This window comes from Lepidochelys olivacea (assembly GCF_965140295.1).
Source record: "Lepidochelys olivacea isolate rLepOli2 genome assembly, chromosome: 8".
Lineage (NCBI taxonomy): Eukaryota > Metazoa > Chordata > Testudines > Cheloniidae > Lepidochelys > Lepidochelys olivacea.
The window spans coordinates 49586340-49606851 of NC_140418.1; the positions used below are offsets into that span (position 1 = coordinate 49586340).

Below are 20512 nucleotides of genomic sequence, written 5' to 3' on the forward strand. Positions count from 1 at the left end.
TCATTCACTGACTGAATTCATCAAAACCTCTTCAACTCACTGTACATGTATCCCTCAGTATGACCCATTAAAGAAAAACCCAGAATGATGAATTGGGGTAATGTTCCATTTACAGGGAAGAAAGAAAACCTGTATTGGGTGCCTGTGGTTTAGTGGATTAGGCATAAACCAGAATCCTGGGTTCTTTTTCTTACCTTGCAACTGTCTCATATATATTTAGGCAAGTCACATGTTGGGAAGAACTCACAATTGGGACAAGATTTTCAAATGAGCTCAATTCCTAGTTAGTCACCAAAATAACGGGCCACGTTTTCTAAAGAACTAGGAGTTAAGCGCTGAGCTTTTTTTTTTTTTGAAAATTTGGCAAAAAATGCCATAATGCGGACTGCTGGGTGGCTGAGCACTTTTAATAAATAATGACACCCTTAATACTTAATACTTAATAATCTATCTATCAAGCTATCCAATTTACTTGTCTATTTAATCCATTCAATTGAATCTAATTTAGATTCTTATACTATTTCCATCACCATGGTATCTGAAAGAAATACCGATACACCAGAACCCCGTTTATCCAATCTAATGGGGACTGGGTCAAAATCAGATTATCAAACATTTGGATAAGCCAAGGAATGGGAAAGTGCAAGTCTGCAGTGCCATCTAGCGGCTATAGGGGAGATCCCTGCTTCTGGACCTGTATAACCTGGCTAATGGAGGGTTGGATGAACAGGGTTCTACTGTATATTAAAAAATAGACATGAAGATTTCAGTATTTTTCTTTCTCCTCCTCTTTACTATAGGGACTCCATTTTTTATTATTGTTATGTTTTTATTTTAGGTGATTTTGGTGGGGCTACTGAAAAAGGCTAGGTTGAAGAAGTAAGTTATGCCTTCTACTCTGAAGACATTGGGGTTTGTGATCAGTTTGATTTCTTTCAGAAGTGAGTTCCATAGCTGAGGACTAGTTACTAAGAAAGCTGTGTCTGTTGCCTGCCCAAGGCTTACTCTCTTACAGAATTACAAGTTAAATGTTTTTTTCAAGCTGCCTGCCCTGGAAACTCACCCTGGAATGTAAGAGTCAAGTAGGATTTCTTTCTGGCTGTCAGAACAGGAACAAATATTTTGCAATTGAAATTTAGCAATTCTGTTAATGACAGATGAGCCAAAATAGAATCCAGCTTTCTCTCCCTGACTTCTCACTAACAGCAATAAACAATACTAACAGCTTATTTTAGTCAGTAAAGCAAGCAGCTATGACTTTGAATACACACAAGGAACAGATAGATCTTGTGAGTAAGAAGATCCATTTTTACACAGTCACTTTTCAGAGCTGGATTTAACCTCAGTATCCATATTTTACTGATGAGACAACAAAGGCACAGATGTGCTTACCAAGCTATGAGAAGTGGTATGTAAATGCAAATTATTATTATTATCTATTAAATTAATTCAAAACCAATCCCTGCAAAATGTTCAGGAGGCCTCCATGACTTACAAATTGAAGACTGTGCCACAGACCTTTTACTCTATATAGTTAAAGTCAGCAAAGAAGCATAATTTATTCCTCAGGCCCCTTCATGTGCTCCCACAAATCGTAGCCACCAAACAAACATTCAGCTGGACCCAATCCAAAATTTAAATAGAATTGTAATTTCTTTTTAGAATCTGTAACCCCAATTACCCTTTACAAGTTCAGCTGAACACACAATTACAAAACAGCTTCAAATTAGCTTCAGATGAATAGCTAAATTCTAAAAACCAGATTAGAAACATGTAAATATCGGAATTTTGAAACGGAGTTACAATGACTGGTTCTCTTGATACTATCCATTTTGGTCTGAGATTTTTCAAATGTTATTTAGGAGCAACTCAGATGTCTCTAGCACATACCTGACCTATCTGAATGTAAGCTGTAGAGAATGTTTTGTCAATAACTCCTTTTTATTTCCTTCTAGAAGCCATCCTTATATAGGAGTAAAACCACATGTATTCACCTCCGTGCAAGCCCAAATCAGAGATGAATATACTGAATGAATTTCCATTAAATCTGTTCGGCCAGATTCACCCTCTGAGGTGGTGGGTGGTCGTGTTAAGAACATTGCTCTGTGACCACAGAGGCATCTGTGTCAAAGTGGTGATGCCTCCTTGGGAAGGGAGGTGCCAGTACCAACAATACCTTCCCTTGGGACTTCTGCCATGTGAGAACAGATTGAAAATCGGACATGGGTTCCGTAAAAGCCCCACAGGCACGTGCTCTTCAGGAGATGTGCTGCATCACTGTATTCTAGGTTACTTGGTCCTGCCTTAGTGCAGGGAGATGGAATAATTGACCACTTGACATCCATTCCAGCCCTACATTTCCATGATTCTATTATTGTGGCCCCACCCACTTCCCAGCTGCACAAGCCAGCTGCGCACTGGGTTATTGAAGGTTGCCAGCAGCTTGGCACCAGCCTGTTGATCTTTATAACAAGTTAATTTGAATTCAAATACTAAATTAAGCAATGAAATAAAACATACATAAAGGAGTAACTTGATCCAAATCATTGGTTCTGTAGAAGAAAGCGTATCCGCATTCAAGGCCAAACACTTTTCAATCCCGTATCTGCTTCTGCCATAGCAGTAGTTGCACTTTCTTCTGCATTTCCAGTTTTAGAGTGAAAAGGCTCAAACCCCAAAATGCACTAAGCAACCATATTGCAATGTATATTTGTCTAATTCATAATTACCCTAAGTGTTGACATGTAAATTGTGATAAATTAATTTTTTTCATTAAAACTTTTTTAGTCCACAATAGTTTAGTCCATAACAAAAAATCAACATATCCCTAGTACTCACTTAATCTTACCCTCTCGTTATATTTGAAAGAGAAATACATGATGTCCCATGAACTGTGACTATTAGGTTACTTTTATGCCCTAGGGAAAAAAATATTCAGTTATTTTTGCTACTGGAAGGTCAGCTTCATCAATCCAAAAAACATGATTGCTCTTGTAATGAAATGGTTAATTATTCCTGAGTTCCTGAGTATTTAAAGAGGGTTTTAATCACATGTCATTGTAGTTTACTTATGCACTTTAGTGAGTATGTTTTGGTGTTTATGGCGTGGATAGAGAAAATAGTCTCAGAATTTATGTACACAAGTAGTTTATGTTTCAGTAAAGGATGCACTTACTTATGCTGGACTAAGTGATATTAATACCATGTTCATGACCTAAAAGTTGAGGATTGTTGAGGATTGCTTGATCCTCTTTTGGGATTCTCCTAGTGTTGTGCTGAGTTTTAAGTGTTACTACCGTGCAGAGGAAATCTTGGCTGCAGGTGAATTTAACTTGACTCCCCTTGAACTCCCCACCCCTTATGGTCCCCCCCAAAAAGACACAGTCCCTCTGTAGGGCACTCACACATTTAGGGGAACAGAACTGTAAAGTTAAAAAAAAATTTCCATTCAAACACTCATTTTCAGTCTTAACTTCAGCACGCATGCGTGTATACACACACACACACATTATTTTCAGCTGAAACTTTACATATTTTACAATTTTGATGAAATTTGGTGTGTCTGGTTTGCTGGTTAGAACCCAAAATTCCCTGGGAAATCAGTCTTTTGGCTTCACATGCAGAGTAGCATAGAGTACTAGCTGGGCACTGCAGTAGTCCTTTCATGGCGTTAGAATCGGAGCGGGGGAGTGGGCAGGGACAGGGGATGAACTCTCTTCATGCATCATCACCCCACCATTATTGCTTTACAGTACTAATACTGCATCCCTCTGGCTTGTGTGTGCAACCCTGTGGAAGCCACCTGAGAGGTGAGGAGGGAAAGGGAGATTCAAAGCATGGTAGCCAGTGAGAGAGTCTGTGGAATCATGGGTCCACTGAAGCCATGGGCCCCCACACAAGACCTTCACCAAGACACCTATGCTTTTTTAGCTAAGCCCCTGAATTCCAGAGACTTGGGGACTGAACTCCCTGCCTGTTCCAGAGGGGTCCCCCTCCAGCCTTTTGAGAGAATAATTCAGAGGAATCTCCACAAAGGGAATATGATCAAGCTTCTTGCCCCTGCTGTGAGTTTTCTTATTTTAGAATTATCTGAGCCTAAATTCTGCCCCAGAGCCTCTGTGAGGATTAATTGGTTTGACTTGTGAGAAGAAAATATTTAAATTGAACCCAATGAACTGAGCAGGAGTATGAAGTGGTCAACAACTACGTTCAGCCAACAACGGGAATTTCAGACTCTCCCTCATGTCAGCAAGCTCCTCTGTTTGAAATAACTTGCACAGATGGCAATTACCTTGGGTTTTGATCAAGTTGAGGGAAACATTTTCTTTTTCTTTTTTTTTTAACGGAACCTCAGCCTTTTACGACAGAACCAAAAATATTAGAAAAATAATCCCCGTATTTCATCAGGTATATTGTTTACAATTCATGTTTCATTTGTTTGGAGAATACTATTCATTAGCATATATTTTATCAACATCACTTCCTAACAAGCCCATACACCTGTTCAGCAGCCTCCACGCATCTGTTTCATTTCCTTTTTTCCAGCTGTGCACAAAGTGTCAGTGAGCTTTCTTTTCTAAAACTTTTCTTTTCTGTTTACTCACGCTACCCCTATGGCCTTAAAGTTGTACTTTGTATGAATATGATGCCCTACAGGAAACTCAGGATAGATTCTGGAGGGGTATATCAGTTCCTCATTTGGAAAAGCCCCTGGGATAGGGCCTTGGGGAGAAGTAAACTCGTGTGTTTCCCCTTCCCTGAGTCTTACCCAAACTTTTCCATTGCAGGAGGAACAAGAGTTGCCCATTTTAGAACAGGTTCATTCCCCAAAACCGATGGATCACATGAGACCTGCTAAAGGCACTAGGCCTCTGCACAGGCTCTCCAGCTGTTCTGCAGCACTCAGGGGCTTGCAGAGAAGTTGATCTTTCCAGAGACTGTCATGCTGGCTGCTGGGGGGCATGCTATGCAGATGGCCATCCCCAAGGAGGGGTTGCATGTGATGCTATGGAGTCTGCTGACCTTTCTCTGTCTCTGTGGAGGAAGTGTGGGAGGTCAGTGCACAAAGGGTTAGTTCCAGGCATGGATCCTAGGGGAACAGGTCCCCCTCTCTCTGCTTCAGGGCTCTTGACATAGATGGTTGACTGGCTGCAGTCAAGGAGCATAGAACATATCTCAGGAGGGCTGTATGTATAGGAAGTTTTAACTCACTCTGTGCCCTCCTGATCCTGGGCTGCCTATGGGTTTGACTGGTTGCCCAATGTAACTTGGAGCAATGTCAGGGCTGCTGTCAATTACACTGGCTGTCAGTCACCCCAAGGGGCTGTTAAAGCAGCTGGGGATCTTCAGGGCACAGGAAGGTGCTCATCATGTCCCTTTTGCTGTCTATTGGAAGAGAGGTGATATAAGATCTGTTACAGTGACCTCAATAACAAGAACATGGTAGAGGGGAGCTGGAAACACTATATGTTTAGAGCTGTGACAGAGAAGAGTTCTTGGGAAGACAGACCAACACTCTCTTGATTTTTTTTATGGGACTTTTTTCGTGCCTGAAATTGCACATGACAGTAATCATCAGTAATTCTGCAGGAGTAGGACAGTGTGTTGGCATATGATAACAAAATCTGCTTCGGCAGTCAATCCATGCTGATTGTGGGGTTTTGTAATGCCCATTGGCCAAGGTGGGCTAGGTGGTAGTCCAGAGCAGTAGTCAGGTGTGTGCGGGTGGTCAGGTAGCCGGGAGATGGATTGGTATCAGAGGTATTCTGAGCAATGGTCGGAGTTCTTGCAGAGGTCAGAAGCTGGAAGATCCAATCCAAGGGGTTGGGTCAGTGGGTTAGGGAGTGAAGTCAGGCGAGGCAGCAGGCAACAAGGTACGGTCAGACAAAGCAACAAGGCAAGGTGGTTTAGGCAGCAACCAGCAGGCAATGGTCTGATGCTCAGATAGCTTCCTCTTCCTGTTGGGGGTCTTTATATAGTCCAGGTGCCCAGTGAGAATGCTGTCTGTCCATCCAGTCAGGGGCCTGAGGTAGGCTGATGTCGGTCTGTAGGCCTTTAGCAGTAAGACTGTTGGTCAAGGTGGTACATCAGTTCATTGCTGTGGTGCAGCAGCTCCGGATGCAGCTCATGGACCTAGTGAGCCTGGCTTTGATACTGGGGTCCTGACAGGTTCTTGTTTGAGCACATCACTGTTCATTCTGACAGCAGTTATGACTTTGACACAGGTTATGAGATACAGAGCTTTTCATTTACAAATCATGTGCTCAAACCTAGTCCAGTTCAGTTGTGGATAAAAGTTGTTACCATCCGATGACTATGTGAAATGAATTGTTAGTTTCAGTTACACTTTTAAGGGATTGATATCACAAATGACAGAAAATTCCATACTGATTGGCACTCTTGTTGGCAGTCACAGCAGAGAAGGCAAGCATTGAAAGGCTATGGAGCTTGAAATACCATTTTTACCACTTAAAATGTTCTGTCTAGGATCAGGTTGAGAGATTCTGGAATGGCAATATTGGGCGCGTCGGCTTTCAGCGCTTTACCTGTTGCATGAATTTCAGTTAGCATGGTTGACAATCTAACACTTTTCTAGTAAAAATAAACAAAATCGTTTTTGGTGTATATTTAAACTGCTGCTATCGCCCATGGAACTAGGGATTGTTCAATAAATGCTCCTCTGGTTTCAGTGCTGCTACAATTCTGACCTCTGGTGGAGGATGTGTGATCTGTTGCCATAGTGATTAAATATAAAATTACCAAACAACTTGTTAGCTAATGCAATTTTTTTTTATGTTATTGTGGTAGCACCTCGGAACCCCAGTCGTGTACCACAACCACATTATGCTCAGCACTGCACAAACATGACAGACCATGCCTGACAGAGCTTACATTCGAACAAAACTTCTTTCTAAAAGGTTCTTCAGCTTTTGATGAAGTCTGGATTGTGCAGGACACGACAAACTCCACAGTTTTGCATTTATACTTAAGATATAGAGCGTCACGTTTAGGGGGCAGTTTGGAGGACTTCTCCTCAGCAGAATCAGCAAGCTCCTCGAGGAGGAGGCTACTTCTACCTCCCGCTACCAGCAGCATTTTTCTAAGGGGCAGAGCAGATGGCTCCACAGCCCTCCCTATGCTATTGGACCTTAGGGGTTACATGCTGCCTCTTCAATTTTGTGTCTGGGTTTTCCTAACAGAACCCACTCCTATAAATGACACAGTGTGCCTGGAAACCCCTGACAACGTGTGAGCTAGTTTCCCAGGAGTGCTAGGCAATCTGATATGTTGCTAACAGGGAAGCGTTAAACAGCAGGATAGATCTTGACAGCAAATTGTTGGAGGTGAAATGTGATGGAGGGAATTTAAATCAATATTTCTGAACCTTAAAGAAGGCTTGGTTCAAGGGATTGGCAAAAGTTTAAGGGCTCTTATCCTTGCAAAAACCAAGTCACTCAACCCTAATTAATAAAAATATGTGAGATTACCTCAGAAACTCCATTATGATATTGTTAAAACAAATTACAGAGTGAAATTAGCAAGGAACTCATTGAAATCTTGTTATTGTACAAGGGGAGATTACTAAGGAAATCCTGCGATAATCCCATAACTGTGTGTATTATAAAGGCAACATTCTTTCTGGGAAAGTCTGTTGGAACTCTTTCATATGTTAAATCTGAGTAAGGCAGTGTAGTAGGTACACTGCAATTGAACAATCTACATTTGCTAAAAAAATGTAAAGTTATCGTGATAAATACAAAGGAAAGTCAAAATAATACAATACATGTGGGTTTTATATAGTACGGTATCTACCATACCCAAGGTATTGCAAAGCCCTGTAAAAAGTTAAATGGAATTATGTGTGGCAAAGTAGTCCTAGATAGTAGAGCCTGCTTTATTGACATAGGGAATGTTTGATCCTGCACAATGCAGCTGTACTGTACCCTTTGGCCTGGTCTACACTGGCAAGTTGTACTGGCATAACTGTATAGGTGAGGGGTGTGATATTTTTACTGATATAGTTATACTGGGACAAGCCCTCATGTGGATGCAGTTATACTGGTATAACAGTGCCTTGTCATATAGGAATACCTTTACTGGTATAAGTATCTTTATACCGACATAGCTGCATCCACACGAAGGTGATTGCACCACTTTAACTATACCAGTTAAGCAGTACAACTTTTATGTGTAGTCAGAAAGAGGCTCTAGATCTTTATCTTTGGACCCAGAATGGCACCAGATGAAGGCAGAGCTGTCCTGTTGAAGGTATGTTAGAAAGGCTAGGAGGGAGCACTGGTACCTTTAATTCAGCTCCACTAGCCTAGCAATCCAGTACTGTGTTCTCTCAGGGGATCAGAAATCAGTGGAGCATCATTATTTTATCATTATTTCCTTTATTATATGTATTCATGTATGTAGAACCATATGTTTGCAATGTAGTGAAAGTGGCAAGCACAACAGGGCTGATTTACACAGCTGCCTGATCTCTGAACTGTCTTACATTTGAGTTGATATTAGAAAACCTGTGTGTTTAAGACTTGGGATTTTTGTGGGTGTTTAATACAAAAAAAATTAGATACAAGCTGCTTTCTTTGGATTGGCAAAAATTGTATTGACTAGATTATTTGGTTCTGTTGGCTTTGAAGAAACAGGCTGTCCCAATGGTCTATTGCTGGTAGTATTCTGTACTGTCCACGAGAGACCAGATTTGACTGATACTTAGCCAAAGGACAGAGGGCTGCCCAAAAGCACCTATCTGACCAGTAAGAGAGCAAAATCGCTGGAATCCAAAGTGTCTCGGTCCCCCTCAGCTAGAAGTTTGGAAGCTGATTCATGGGGCCTTAAGTGTGGGAAATTTGGGGGTACCTCAGGACTCTGACAAAAATCTTGCAAATCTCCCTGGTAATAAATGGTGGGAACTAATGGAGAACTAAAACCTGGTACAGTGGGACTGATTCAGTTCTCTTTTTTTCTTCTCCTTTTCAGGGTCTGAACATAATCTTTCATGTAGCCTTGGCACTCTTAAAGGTAAGTTATTTATTTTAACCTTTTTGTTTATTATAAAGCAGTATGAGATATTCACCTTCAAGGATTGCTTAATTGAATATGCCACACCTTGTAATAAAACCACATTGAAAAGTCTCAGACAATAATGGTTGGTCTCTCAGAGTTATCATGGAGGAAAATGAAAATATTGTAAAGGGGGGGCGGGTTGTCCTTAAAAACTTCAGCTTTGTTGTTTGTATTAAACTGCTTCATCATGCAGTGAAGTTCCTCGTGACAAAGGTAATATCGTGATTAAGATGCCTCATAGATGTACCTGCTCAGAAGAAAACAACAGTTGATGTAAATTGCAGAACTCACATTGACTTCATCAGGGCCAGGACTTCGTCTTTGCTTTCGTTTGGAAATGGAAGTGGTGCTTGAATTGGACAAGTGCTCTGCAGAATTCCCAACATGCTACTGTCAAAAAACCACTGTATTGTCCAACAGTCTGCTGTTTAAAACCTGGTGCTTTTAACTGAAAGTGGCTGACCCTTCAAGGGGTAGAGACTACAACTCAAATTAACACAGCTCCTCAGTTGTTAACATAACTACTCTGTAATGGGATGCAGGCTAGTGCCAATCAATTGTCACTAGTCCTCCAATGTCTTCCCACAATTTCCCATGTGTCCAGAAAGGACAGAGAAATTCTCCCACAATTTACTGGGAAATAATTCATAGAGCAGCTCACCTTACTGTAGCTCAAAGAAGCGTGGGATATACACCCAGAAATCATAGCATCACACATGAGTGAGTGCAGCACCTTTGTGGACAACCCAATGTGAGGGTTATTTCACAGTGTGGCCATTGTAACTTGAGCTATGCTAATGTGAGGTATGTAACTCAAACGAAGACAACGCAAATTAGCCTTGCAGTGAAAATGTGACCTTGGTAACTGGAGTTTCCTTAGCAGATAGCCAGTTTGTGCCAGATTGTGTGGTTACTTTGTTATATTGACACATCTTCAAGGAACAGCCTGGAAAAAGGAAATTCATTTCACATACATTTCAATAGAGCTGTCAGTCTGCAACGCCACTTGCTTCCACTCTCAATTTTCAAAGTGACTGCAAAAGATGAAAAAAATGTTTGTGCTCTATTATTGTTCTTGGGCAGTGGTGGACAGCCTGCGGGCCGCATGCGGCCCATCAGGGTAATCTGATTGTGGACCGCGAGACATTTTGCTGACGTTGACCGTCCGCAGGCACGGCCCCCTCACAGCTCCCAGTGGCCGTGGTTTGCAGCTCCTGTCCAGTGGGAGCTGCGGGAAGTGGCGGAAGATTCTGGGGATGACTGGGAATTTAGTAGTTTGACATGACACATACCTTGTGAAAATGGAGTCCCACATGGTCAAGCAGGATTGTGGGAGAGTACTAGAGAACTAGCAACAATTGAGTAGTGCTAGCTTGCATCCATGAGACAGAATGGTCATGTTAGCAGCTGTGAGTTGGTCACTGGGGTTTTGCCTATGCCCTTAGTCATAGCAGCCAACTTGCGTGACTAGTACAGCAATACAGAAGAGAGGAGTTTGAGTGTGAATGGGAGTCTAATTAACAGGATTACTTGAGCTATAACATGAATCAGCTTTCCAGTGAAGACAAGCCCTGCAAGGGGGAAAGTGATTTTTATCCAGAGTGTTGAATGCTTTTTTGTTTTGTTTTTGTTACCACTCACTTAACAATGTATTCTGCCTAATGAACAATTAACAGGCAAGCTCCCTTTTTCAAAGATTTAGCACCCCATCATAGCAATGAAGGGCTAAGAGAGCACCTAATCTACTTCTTTGGGTTTTCCAAGGGAGACCTCCAGCAAAAACAAGGAAGACAAGAAATGTGAAACCTGAGATTTCAAACATAAAAATCATGCAGAATAATCCCAGGAAACTCAAGAGATTTGTTTTTGCAATTGAAATCAACAGTTCTTACATGTTTTCCCCAAATATCTCTATTTCCCAGAGTCATCAGAAAGAGCAAGTGGGACAAAGTGTTATTGATAGCTCAAAACTGGACCGAACAGCTCTGGTTCTTGGATCTAGAATTGGACCTTGAAGTCTCACTTCTCAGTCTCCTGGGTGTATTCTCTCAGGATCACAGCTATGTTCTTCACATGGAAGTTGCTCAGTCTTAAAAGTTTGCTACTGGCCTGTCAGGAGGTTTCAGCTCTGACTGTTCTGCAGAAGTTCAGGAGATCATTTCAGAAAGCAGAAAACCTTCTCATAGACAGCTGTTTATGCTGAAATAGATTAGCTTTTCTATATGGATTTCCCAGAGTTAGTGAGTTCCAAATCCTGATAGCTGGTCCCTATATCCTCACCCAAAATTTATTTTACTAAAGTCGTCTTCTGTTTCCGTCTTAATCAGCTCATTAATTTACCTGTCTTCTTCCCTAAACCCTATTTGATTCTGAGAGACATTAGATTATACACCTTAAATGTTGTTTTACTTATCTCCTCGACAAGACAAAGCCAATTAATTAAACTCTTAGGGCTTGTCTACACTACTCACTGGATGGCAGGCAGCAATTGACACAGTGGGGGTCACGATAAATTGACTGCTGAGCGCTCTCCCATCAATTCCGGTACTCCACCGGAAAGAGACGCGCAAGCAGAGTCGATGGGAGAGCATCTGCTGTCGATTTACCACAGTGAAAACACTGTGTTACGTAGATCTAAGTACGTTGACTTCAGCTACACTATTCACGTAAATGAAGTTGCATATCTTAGATCAACCCCGTGCGGTAGTGTAGACAAGCCCTTAGACTTCTCATAGCTCATAGGGCTAAAGCTAGGGGCCAGTTTATCTCAGCACAGAGTCTCTCTAATGGACTAGGTTACGTGTACACACGTGCTGTGACCTGGCGGATGTTTCACTATTTGGGGTATTGGAACGTACTCTGCTACACCCAAAGATGTTTCAGCTGCATGCCTACATGACGTTTCTATCACAGACATATAGGTAGGCTGCTGGTAGTGTTTTAACACCATGTTGATTAGACTTGCTCTGAACAGGGTTATGTGATACGGTTTTTAAAACATCTGCATCAGCTCAGTCGTCTGTCTCCAGTAGTGCTTCCAACGTTGCTAACACTTGTGCAGCTGAGCTGATGTTAGCAACAGTAGTATGTTTCTAGAAAAATTTTCAAGTGTAGGCAAGGGTCTTGGTGTTATGTTAGGAAGAGGATTGAACCCCTAAACATCTGCCTTTAGAAAGGCCTTGTTATGATTAAGGAGACTTCTTGTTTTAAATTATTAGCCCTGGTTATTTGTAACATAAAGCACTCAATCTAATTACTTGATGATTATCTGTACATTCTACCTCCCTTGCCCACTGAGTCAGTTCTTAATTGACTACCCCAGATGATTAGAAGGGAAAATTTTTAAGAAGGTATTCTGGAATCACTTTATAATAAGCACTTTATAAGCTTGTAACTGTCTGCATTTTGGTTTGTTACTCTGGTTAGCAACTCTTAAGACAATACATTATGTTGCATCCATCCTTATGTTGCGGCAGTAATAGGCACTAGACAGTAATAGAGAAGTTATCTTGATAAAATATTTCCCTATTGGAAAGCATAAAATAACCACAAAGAGAATATAGTCAAGTAAGATCAGGTTCTAAATTAGAAACTACTTATTAGTTTAAAAGGATGTACCTTTCACTTTGTTACAGAAGACTCCATTTCCATAGCAGCAGCAACATGGAAATGATGATCTAAATTAGAGCATGGCTTGCTTTCAGCAGGAATTGCTCTTCTGTTTGAGGGGATAAGATTTTTGTACTCTGAGTTCTGGAATAAATATTTGCCACTTAAATGTATTTGTCTCCAACTTTTATAGCTTAGAAACCATATGTTTTTAGTTGATCTGTCTTTCAGATAACAGTGAAATCTGAGTGCTTCAGAACAACATCTTTATGAAACCATGTGCTTCTGAGGAGCTTGTTCCTTACCAGAGCTGGAGCTGGATACTGCATGTAGACCAACAGCTCTGGGGGTTTGGTCTAGGTAGACCTCACCCCAGGCCTAAATTAATGGCAACTTTAGTCGTTTTTTCTCCTCCACAATCTTTTGGGTGATTTCTAATTTTAGGAATCAACAGGCTATTAAAGAGCCTTTATCCAGTAAATGTCATTTCTTCCTGGCATCTGTGAGTAATGTTCAGTAATGTCCTCTAATTACCAACAGAATTATAACTCTGGTCCTGACCTGTCTACTAGCCTAGTAAATTTGGTGTCACTGCTCTACCAGGTGCCTAGATTAAAACTGAGCTTTCGCTAGAGTTAAAAAATGACAGTGAAGCTCCTCTGACCAATAACCTGGGCATGCTAACCTGCTTCAGAGAATAAAATGATAGTCACAGCAATCGGGGAGGAACCTGCTCTCATCCCCACCTCCATGATCTAGCACATTCACAGCAATGCACAGTTGATTAGGCACAATCATCATGTGTTGTTTTGGTTGCTTTTCTCTGAACAACAGGCATTGGCCACTGCCATAGACTCCCAGACCTGATTGGGAGTATTAGTCTGATTCAGTATGGAAAATAGACTGTTGAAGGAAATAGAACTTGGACACTGTAGGGAAAGTTTAAGTGTTCCATTTCATCACATCTTCCTCCAACAGTTACTACCTTTCCGATATTGATGTAGAATATAAAACAGGGGTGACCAAACTTACTGACCCTCCAGGCTGCATCTGATAATCTTTAGAAGTTAGAGAGCCGGGCACACCTGCTGGGGCTTGGGATGTCTGCCTGGCAGGGAGGAGGGTTATCTTGGGGATCAGGGCTTCAGCAAAGTGGGGCTCAAGCCCCAAACACCAGCAGTTGCACCCCATGGGACTCAAGCCCTGAGAGCCTCGTCCCCACTGGGCAGAAGCACTGAGAGCCACCACCCTGCTGTAGGACAGAAGTCCAGAGCTCCCCACTGCCAAGTCTGGTAGGTGGAGAATGGGCTGGGGGAAGGGCATAGGAGGCTCTGCAAGCTGCTCTTTAACTGTAAAGCGGCTTGCGAGCTTTGGTTTGGCCACCCTGACATATAGCATCCACAAAGCAGTCTCAATTATAATTTTGTCCAGTTGGTGGCAGTATTATACAATTCCTTATTGTTTAGATATTTAATATTGTAATTGTAACTGAAGCATTGTTAATAAGTTGAGCTCATTGATGTAAACAACTTTCTTTGCTCTCACCTCCCAGTTCCCAAGAGGGAGACAGACTAAGGCACAGCAGCGTAAAATGAACATTCACGTTTAAATGGCAGATACACTGTTAATGAAGGACAGTTTAGAGCACTTTCACAAGCAATTTACTATCTTGACATATTCATAAAAAGGACGATCATTAAGAATATAGATTTAGAATGGTGAAAAGGAAAATGAATTCCCATTCCAGTGCATGGCACCTATTCAAGTGCCTTTTATCACCTGGACAGCCAGCTTCTTTGTTGTGGATTGCAAAGTAAACATTAAAATATTTGCATCTGTTAGGAAACCTGTTCCATTAAAAAGTGTCATTTGACACCCCATTTTAGACAAATATGGAAGGCAATTTTAGCCATTGCAAGCTTTTTTATTCCCACTCAAAAGTTCTTAATTGAGTGAGCTGCAAGTGTAAAGCAAGGTTTACAGTGGAATTTACATTTTCGATTAATTGCATCCAAACTTATGTAGCTATATCACAAAATGCGACTTCTGAGCCAATGTTCTCTTGTTTATGGTTAAGCAACCATCAAAGTAACATAGGGAGGCTCAGGAAAATCAGTTTTTTAAATCATATTTTTAAATTCTACACATTATGTATTGTTTCCTTACTTTAATCTTCCTACTCGGTTACCTGGAAAATTAAATGCACGCTTTTCAATTCAGTTTGGGGCTAGCAAAATGAGGCAATATAAAGATTCATAATCATACAGAAGTAAAAGTTTAAATTAAAATACACGAAACTGAAACGCAAAGAAAATAGTGTGCAATAACTAAAAGTGTAACAAAACATAACATAAGAATGGCCCTACTGGGTCAGACCAAAGATCTTACTCACAGAAGCTCACTATCCTGTCTCTGACAGTGGCCAATGGCAGGTGCCCCAAAGGGAATGAAAAACAGGTTATCGTCAAGTGATCCATGCCCTGTCACCCGATCCCAGCTACTGGCAAACAGAGGCTAGGGACACCATTCCTGCCCATCCTGGCTAATAGCCACTGATGGACCTATCTTCCATGAATCTATCTAGCTCCCTTTTGAACCCCATTATAGTATTGGCCTTCACAACACCCTCTGGCAAGGAGTTCCAGAGTTGACAGTGCTTTGGCACCGTGACTTCTTGGACATGCGCACTCTCTTTGTAGAGATGAGCTACTTACAGGCTGTGGACAAAACAAAAAATCTTGTCCACGGTTCATAAAAATCCCCGAACCCTGGCTGTTGATCAAGTGCACTGATGTAGGCAACCACTAAGAAAATATTGGTTGGTTGCGAACAGATCAAGGCCTGTCCTTTGGTCTGTAAAAAGATACTAAGTTCAAATGTACAGGGGTTGGAAATCTTTTTAACATATGCTATCTAGAGTGTCTTAAAAGTTAGTGATAGGGAGTACTTCAGACAGCTCGCTGGTGGGGGTGGGCAGGCTCAGAGGCTCCCCATTTCCAAAAATAAATTAAAACTAGAATGAAAAAGGTGGATTATTTGATATCATTATTCTTCTGTATCTCTCCTTTCCCTTCTCTATCCTTTGCTACCTTCACTCATCAAACCAACCTGTTAAGGACAACTTGCTCTCATGCAGTGAAATTTATCACTATGCAGAGGGCCATCACAAGTGGTGTACCTCTTAAAGCCAGGGTTTATGTGGGAGGCAAGTGATGCATCAAGGTTACACTGGCCCTCTGCATAGGAGTACATTTCCTCTATAGCGAACATCTTGCCAGTAATGCAGGGAGCCCTTTTCATTCTGCTCTCATGCTACTTTGTCATCTCCTTTGGGTGGACGCTTACACCTACCCAGTCCCAAATTTTGGGTCTTGTGCTCTGGGCGGTACCAAGACTTTAAAAATCAAGGATAAGATTTTGTTCTCTGCCTCTCAAGTCCTGTCTTCACTGCAACCGTCAGCTCAGTGTAGTGCACTCGAGTTACTGCATTTGAGACAGCCTCGCTTTAGTCACTCAAGACTGGGAGTAGATGGGTCATTACAATAACTAATTTCCCCATACTAATCTCCCCCTACTGTTACTCACACCTTCTTGTCAACTGTTTGAAATAGGCCACCTTCATTACCACCACAAAAGTGATTTTTCCTCCCTTGGTATTCTACTGTTAATTGAATTGTCTTGTTAGTGCTTACCCCACACTTGGTAAGGCAACTCCCATCTTTTCATGTACTGTGTGTATATACCTGCTACTATATTTTCCACTCCATGCATCTGATGAAGTGGGTTTTAGCCCATGAAAGCTTATGCCCAAATAAATTTGTTAGTCTCTAAGGTGCCACAAGAGCTCCTCATTGTTTTTATTGATTTCTTGGAATTCTACCAGCAGGACTACAGGTATGTCAGTGAAGGATAGGCAGGGGACAAGAAGGCACTGCATCTCTTTCCTCACTCTGGATAAAATTTGCAATATTGCCAACTCCAAATATTTAAAAATCATGAGTCAGCCCTGAAAAACTTGAGATTTTAAAATATATGTTCTGTGTTCTTTTTATTTGCCTTGGGATTCTGAGCCTTGAGAGCAGGGGTAGGCAATCTATGGCACGCGTGCCAAAGGCGGCACGCGAGCGGATTTTCAGTGGCACTCACACTGCCCGGGTCCTGGACACCAGTCTGGGGGGCTCTGCATTTTAATTTATTTTTAAATGAAACTTCTTAAACATTTTAAAAACCTTAGTTACTTTACATACAACAATAGTTCTGTTATATATTATATACTTATAGAAAGAGACCTTCTAAAAACGTTAAAATGTATTACTGGCATGCGAAACCTTAAAGTGAATAAATGAAGATTTGGCACACCACTTCTGAATGCCACATTTTCACAATTTCTCTGCAACCAAGAGGGCTAGAGCCTTTTTTAAATGAGAGCCAAGATTCTCATGCAATCATGTGACTCCAAGTGCTTTAAAAATATTGTGAGACTCACAATAAAATTGTATAATTTGTCAACACTAGGCCAGCACAATGCTTGTCTCTCTCACTTAAATCCCACTTAAGCTCTACATATAGGCTTCTTAGTGTACTTTGCAGCTAGGAGTGTGCCTCCCAGCCTGGGTAGACAGACACACACTAGCTCTGCTTGAGATAGCGCACCAAAAATAGCACTGTGGCCATTATGGCGTGGGTGGCAACACAAGCTAGCCTCCCATGTAGAAGCCTACCCCACCCCTTGTGTCCATACATGGGTGGCTAATGCATGCCACAACGTCGTCTTTTTAGCACACTAACTTGACCAGAGCTAGCATGTGTCTATCTACTCAGGCTCCCAGCTGCACTGCAGACATACCGTGACTGGCATCCAGCATTAGGCTGAGAGAGATGGAGTTAATTTCACCCCTTGCAAATGGATGGGGTGTTTCTGAGGCTTAGGCTGGCACAAGCCACTTCCCCAGGAAGTCTGAGTGTTCTGGGAGGTGGGGGTTATTTGTCCTTTCCTTACTTTTAAGTTTATTCCAGGTTCTCTCTGAGCATTGTTGAAGATGTCTGACAGTCACTCCTCTCTTGATTGTTTGTTGACACTGTTGATGTCATGTTGGATTTTCTTTCTGGTGAGCTATACAGGCTCAGTTACTTGCTTGGCAGGAACTGAGAGAGACAAGGATTTCCTGAGAAAAACTTCTACATGAGAAGTAGATTTTTCAAAGATGCGGTTTTGGGGCTTCTTAGCCCAATGCTGGCTGTGTCTCTAGACATGTCCAAGAGATACCTCTGAATTCTGAGCAAAACTACAAAAACTGTCTAAGTGCAGAGCCAGCCCCATATCATTTTGGGTAGCCCTGCAAAAAAACCGTGACAACAATTTGTTTTCTCTCCCAACATCCAAAGTGTAACCGCTTCGTGTCCACCATTATCACGCTACTGTGCACAAGGCTGGCCTAAGGATTTGCGGCATGGCTAGGGAGACGGTTATTTGAGAGGCAGAACAAATTTAAACTTACTCATTTTACCTCAAAAATGTGTGCAGGGGGAGCAGGTGCACAGGAGTTTGTTAGGTTCTTTCCCAAGGCTCCTGCTGCAGAAGTGGATTCCAGCTAATTATTCCATTCAGCATTAGTGATCAGTGGATATTGTTCTCTGTTTTCAAGGCTGTCTTCACAAGGGTGAGATCTAGAAATTTATCTTTTAAAAAAACAAAGCTGAGATTCTCCTTTACATTTCTAGTTCTCCCAGCTTAGGGAGGTCAACAGCAGTGGGTTTTGCAGGTTTCAAAGCCCAGCTCTACTGAGTATATTTATTGAAAATTACCTCTTTAGACACCAAGTCTGTAGATGAACCCTTCAACTCCCATGTGAAACTGTTTGCCATGGATAATTTGTCCTAATAAGCTCAGGATCAAGGGACCACTATGCTAGAGTGTCATGTACATGTTCATGTGAATTTTAAGCTATTTTTTTTTCTTTAAAAGGGTTCTAGAATGAAAGCAGGAAAAATAACTCAAAATTCACCAGAATTCAGCCCTTTAGTGGCCCCAAGCCCCTGGCTTATTTGATAAAGTATTCTCTGAAAACTGCTGCCCACCATTCTGGTCTCTTATCTTCCAGTGTAAGAAAAACATGGTCTTCATGTATTTTCAAATTTATTCTCATTGCAGCCTGTGTTTTATCTTTCCATAGGAAGGCATTTTCATTAAAGAGAACCTCTGTTTTTTCAATGTTAGATTCTCATTAGCTTTTTAGTGACTCAGTCTTTTTTTTATACTAAAATACTAATGGTAATCCAAAGACACTTTCTTTGGACAGTTCTGTAGCTCAGAAACTGTCACACAAAAGCAATAGTTTATGATGTAGGAACTATTAGTGATGCTTATTTTGTTATTTCAGTGCCTATCTATTTAACTTGGGTACTCATATGGCTTCCATTACCGTAGTATCTGAGTGTGAGCCCAGGATGATCATTTAAGACATAAGACCCCCATATCGCCAGGCTCTGAGCACCCTTGACAAATACTTAAAAACAGCAGTAGCAAACCAGCAACTGTTTTGTGCAAAACTTCCCAACTGTCAGGGTTGTTAAGCACTGGAATAAATTGCCTAGGGATGTTCTGGAATCTCCGTCACTGGAGGTTTTTACAAAGCAGGTCAGACGAACACCTGTCAGGGACAGTCTAGATAATACTTAGTCCTGCCTTGAGTGCAGGGGACTGGACTAGATGACCTCTTGAGGTCACTTCCAATCATACACTTCTGTGATTCTATGAATGCCATAGAATCATAGAACTGGAAGGGACCTAGAGAGATCGTCTAGTCCAGTCCCCTGGACTGGTGGCAGGATTGTGTGTGGTTTTTGGGAGGAGGGTGAGGGGGTAAGAGAACCTGGATTTGTGCAGGAAATGGCCCAACTTGATTATCATGCACATTGTGTAGAGAGTTGTCACTTTGGATGGGCTATCACCAGCAGGAGAGTGAATTTGTGTGGGGGGGGTGGAGGGTGAGAAAACCTGGATTTGTGCTGGAAATGGCCCAACTTGATGATCACTTTAGATAAGCTATTACCAGCAGGACAGTGGGGTGGGAGGAGGTATTGTTTCATATTCTCTGTGTGTATATAAAGTCTGCTGCAGTTTCCACGGTATGCATCCGATGAAGTGAGCTGTAGCTCACGAAAGCTCATGCTCAAATAAATTGGTTAGTCTCTAAGGTGCCACAAGTATTCCTTTTCTTTTTGCGTATACTTGAAAACTGTTATCATGTCCCCTCCCAGTCTTCTCTTTTCCAGACTAAACAAACCCAATTTTTTCAATCTTTCCTCATAGGTCATGTTTTCTAGACCTTTAATGATTTTCATCACTCTTCTCTAGACTCTCTCCAATTTGTCCACATCCTTCCTGAAATGTGTTGCCCAGAACTGGACATAATATTCCAGTTGAGGCCTAATCAGCATGGAGTAGAGCGGAAGAATTACTTCTCGTGTCTTTCTTACAACACTCCTGCTAATACAGCCCAGAATGATGTTCCCTTTTTTTGCAACAGCATTACACTGTTGACTCATATTTAGCTTGTGGTCCACTATGACCCCTAGATCCCTTTCCATTTTACTCCTTCCTACGCAGTCATTTCCCATTTTGTATGTGTACAACTGATTGTTCCTTCCTAAATGGAGTACTTTGCATTTGTCCTTATTGAATTACATCCTATTTACTTCAGGCCATTTCTCCAGTTTGTCCTAAACTAAAATTTACCTCCTTAACTATCACAGAACCTAATCTCCCCCAGATAGAAATCCGCAACCTCACCTAGAATCTCCTGAACTTCATCCGTCCACAGATTCC

At 41.6% G+C, this 20512-nt stretch overlaps 1 protein-coding gene across 2 annotated transcripts in view; it reads left to right on the top strand.

Annotated features, from left to right (window-relative positions):
- RABGAP1L (RAB GTPase activating protein 1 like) overlaps nucleotides 1-20512 on the top strand; it is a 528106-nt gene that overhangs the window by 380964 nt on the left and 126630 nt on the right. For both annotated transcript variants that reach the window (XM_084635917.1, XM_084635918.1), the window contains exon 18: nucleotides 8989-9030. In XM_084635917.1, coding sequence (XP_084492043.1) covers nucleotides 8989-9030 — 42 coding nt within the window. The remainder of the gene's footprint in view (nucleotides 1-8988; nucleotides 9031-20512) is intronic.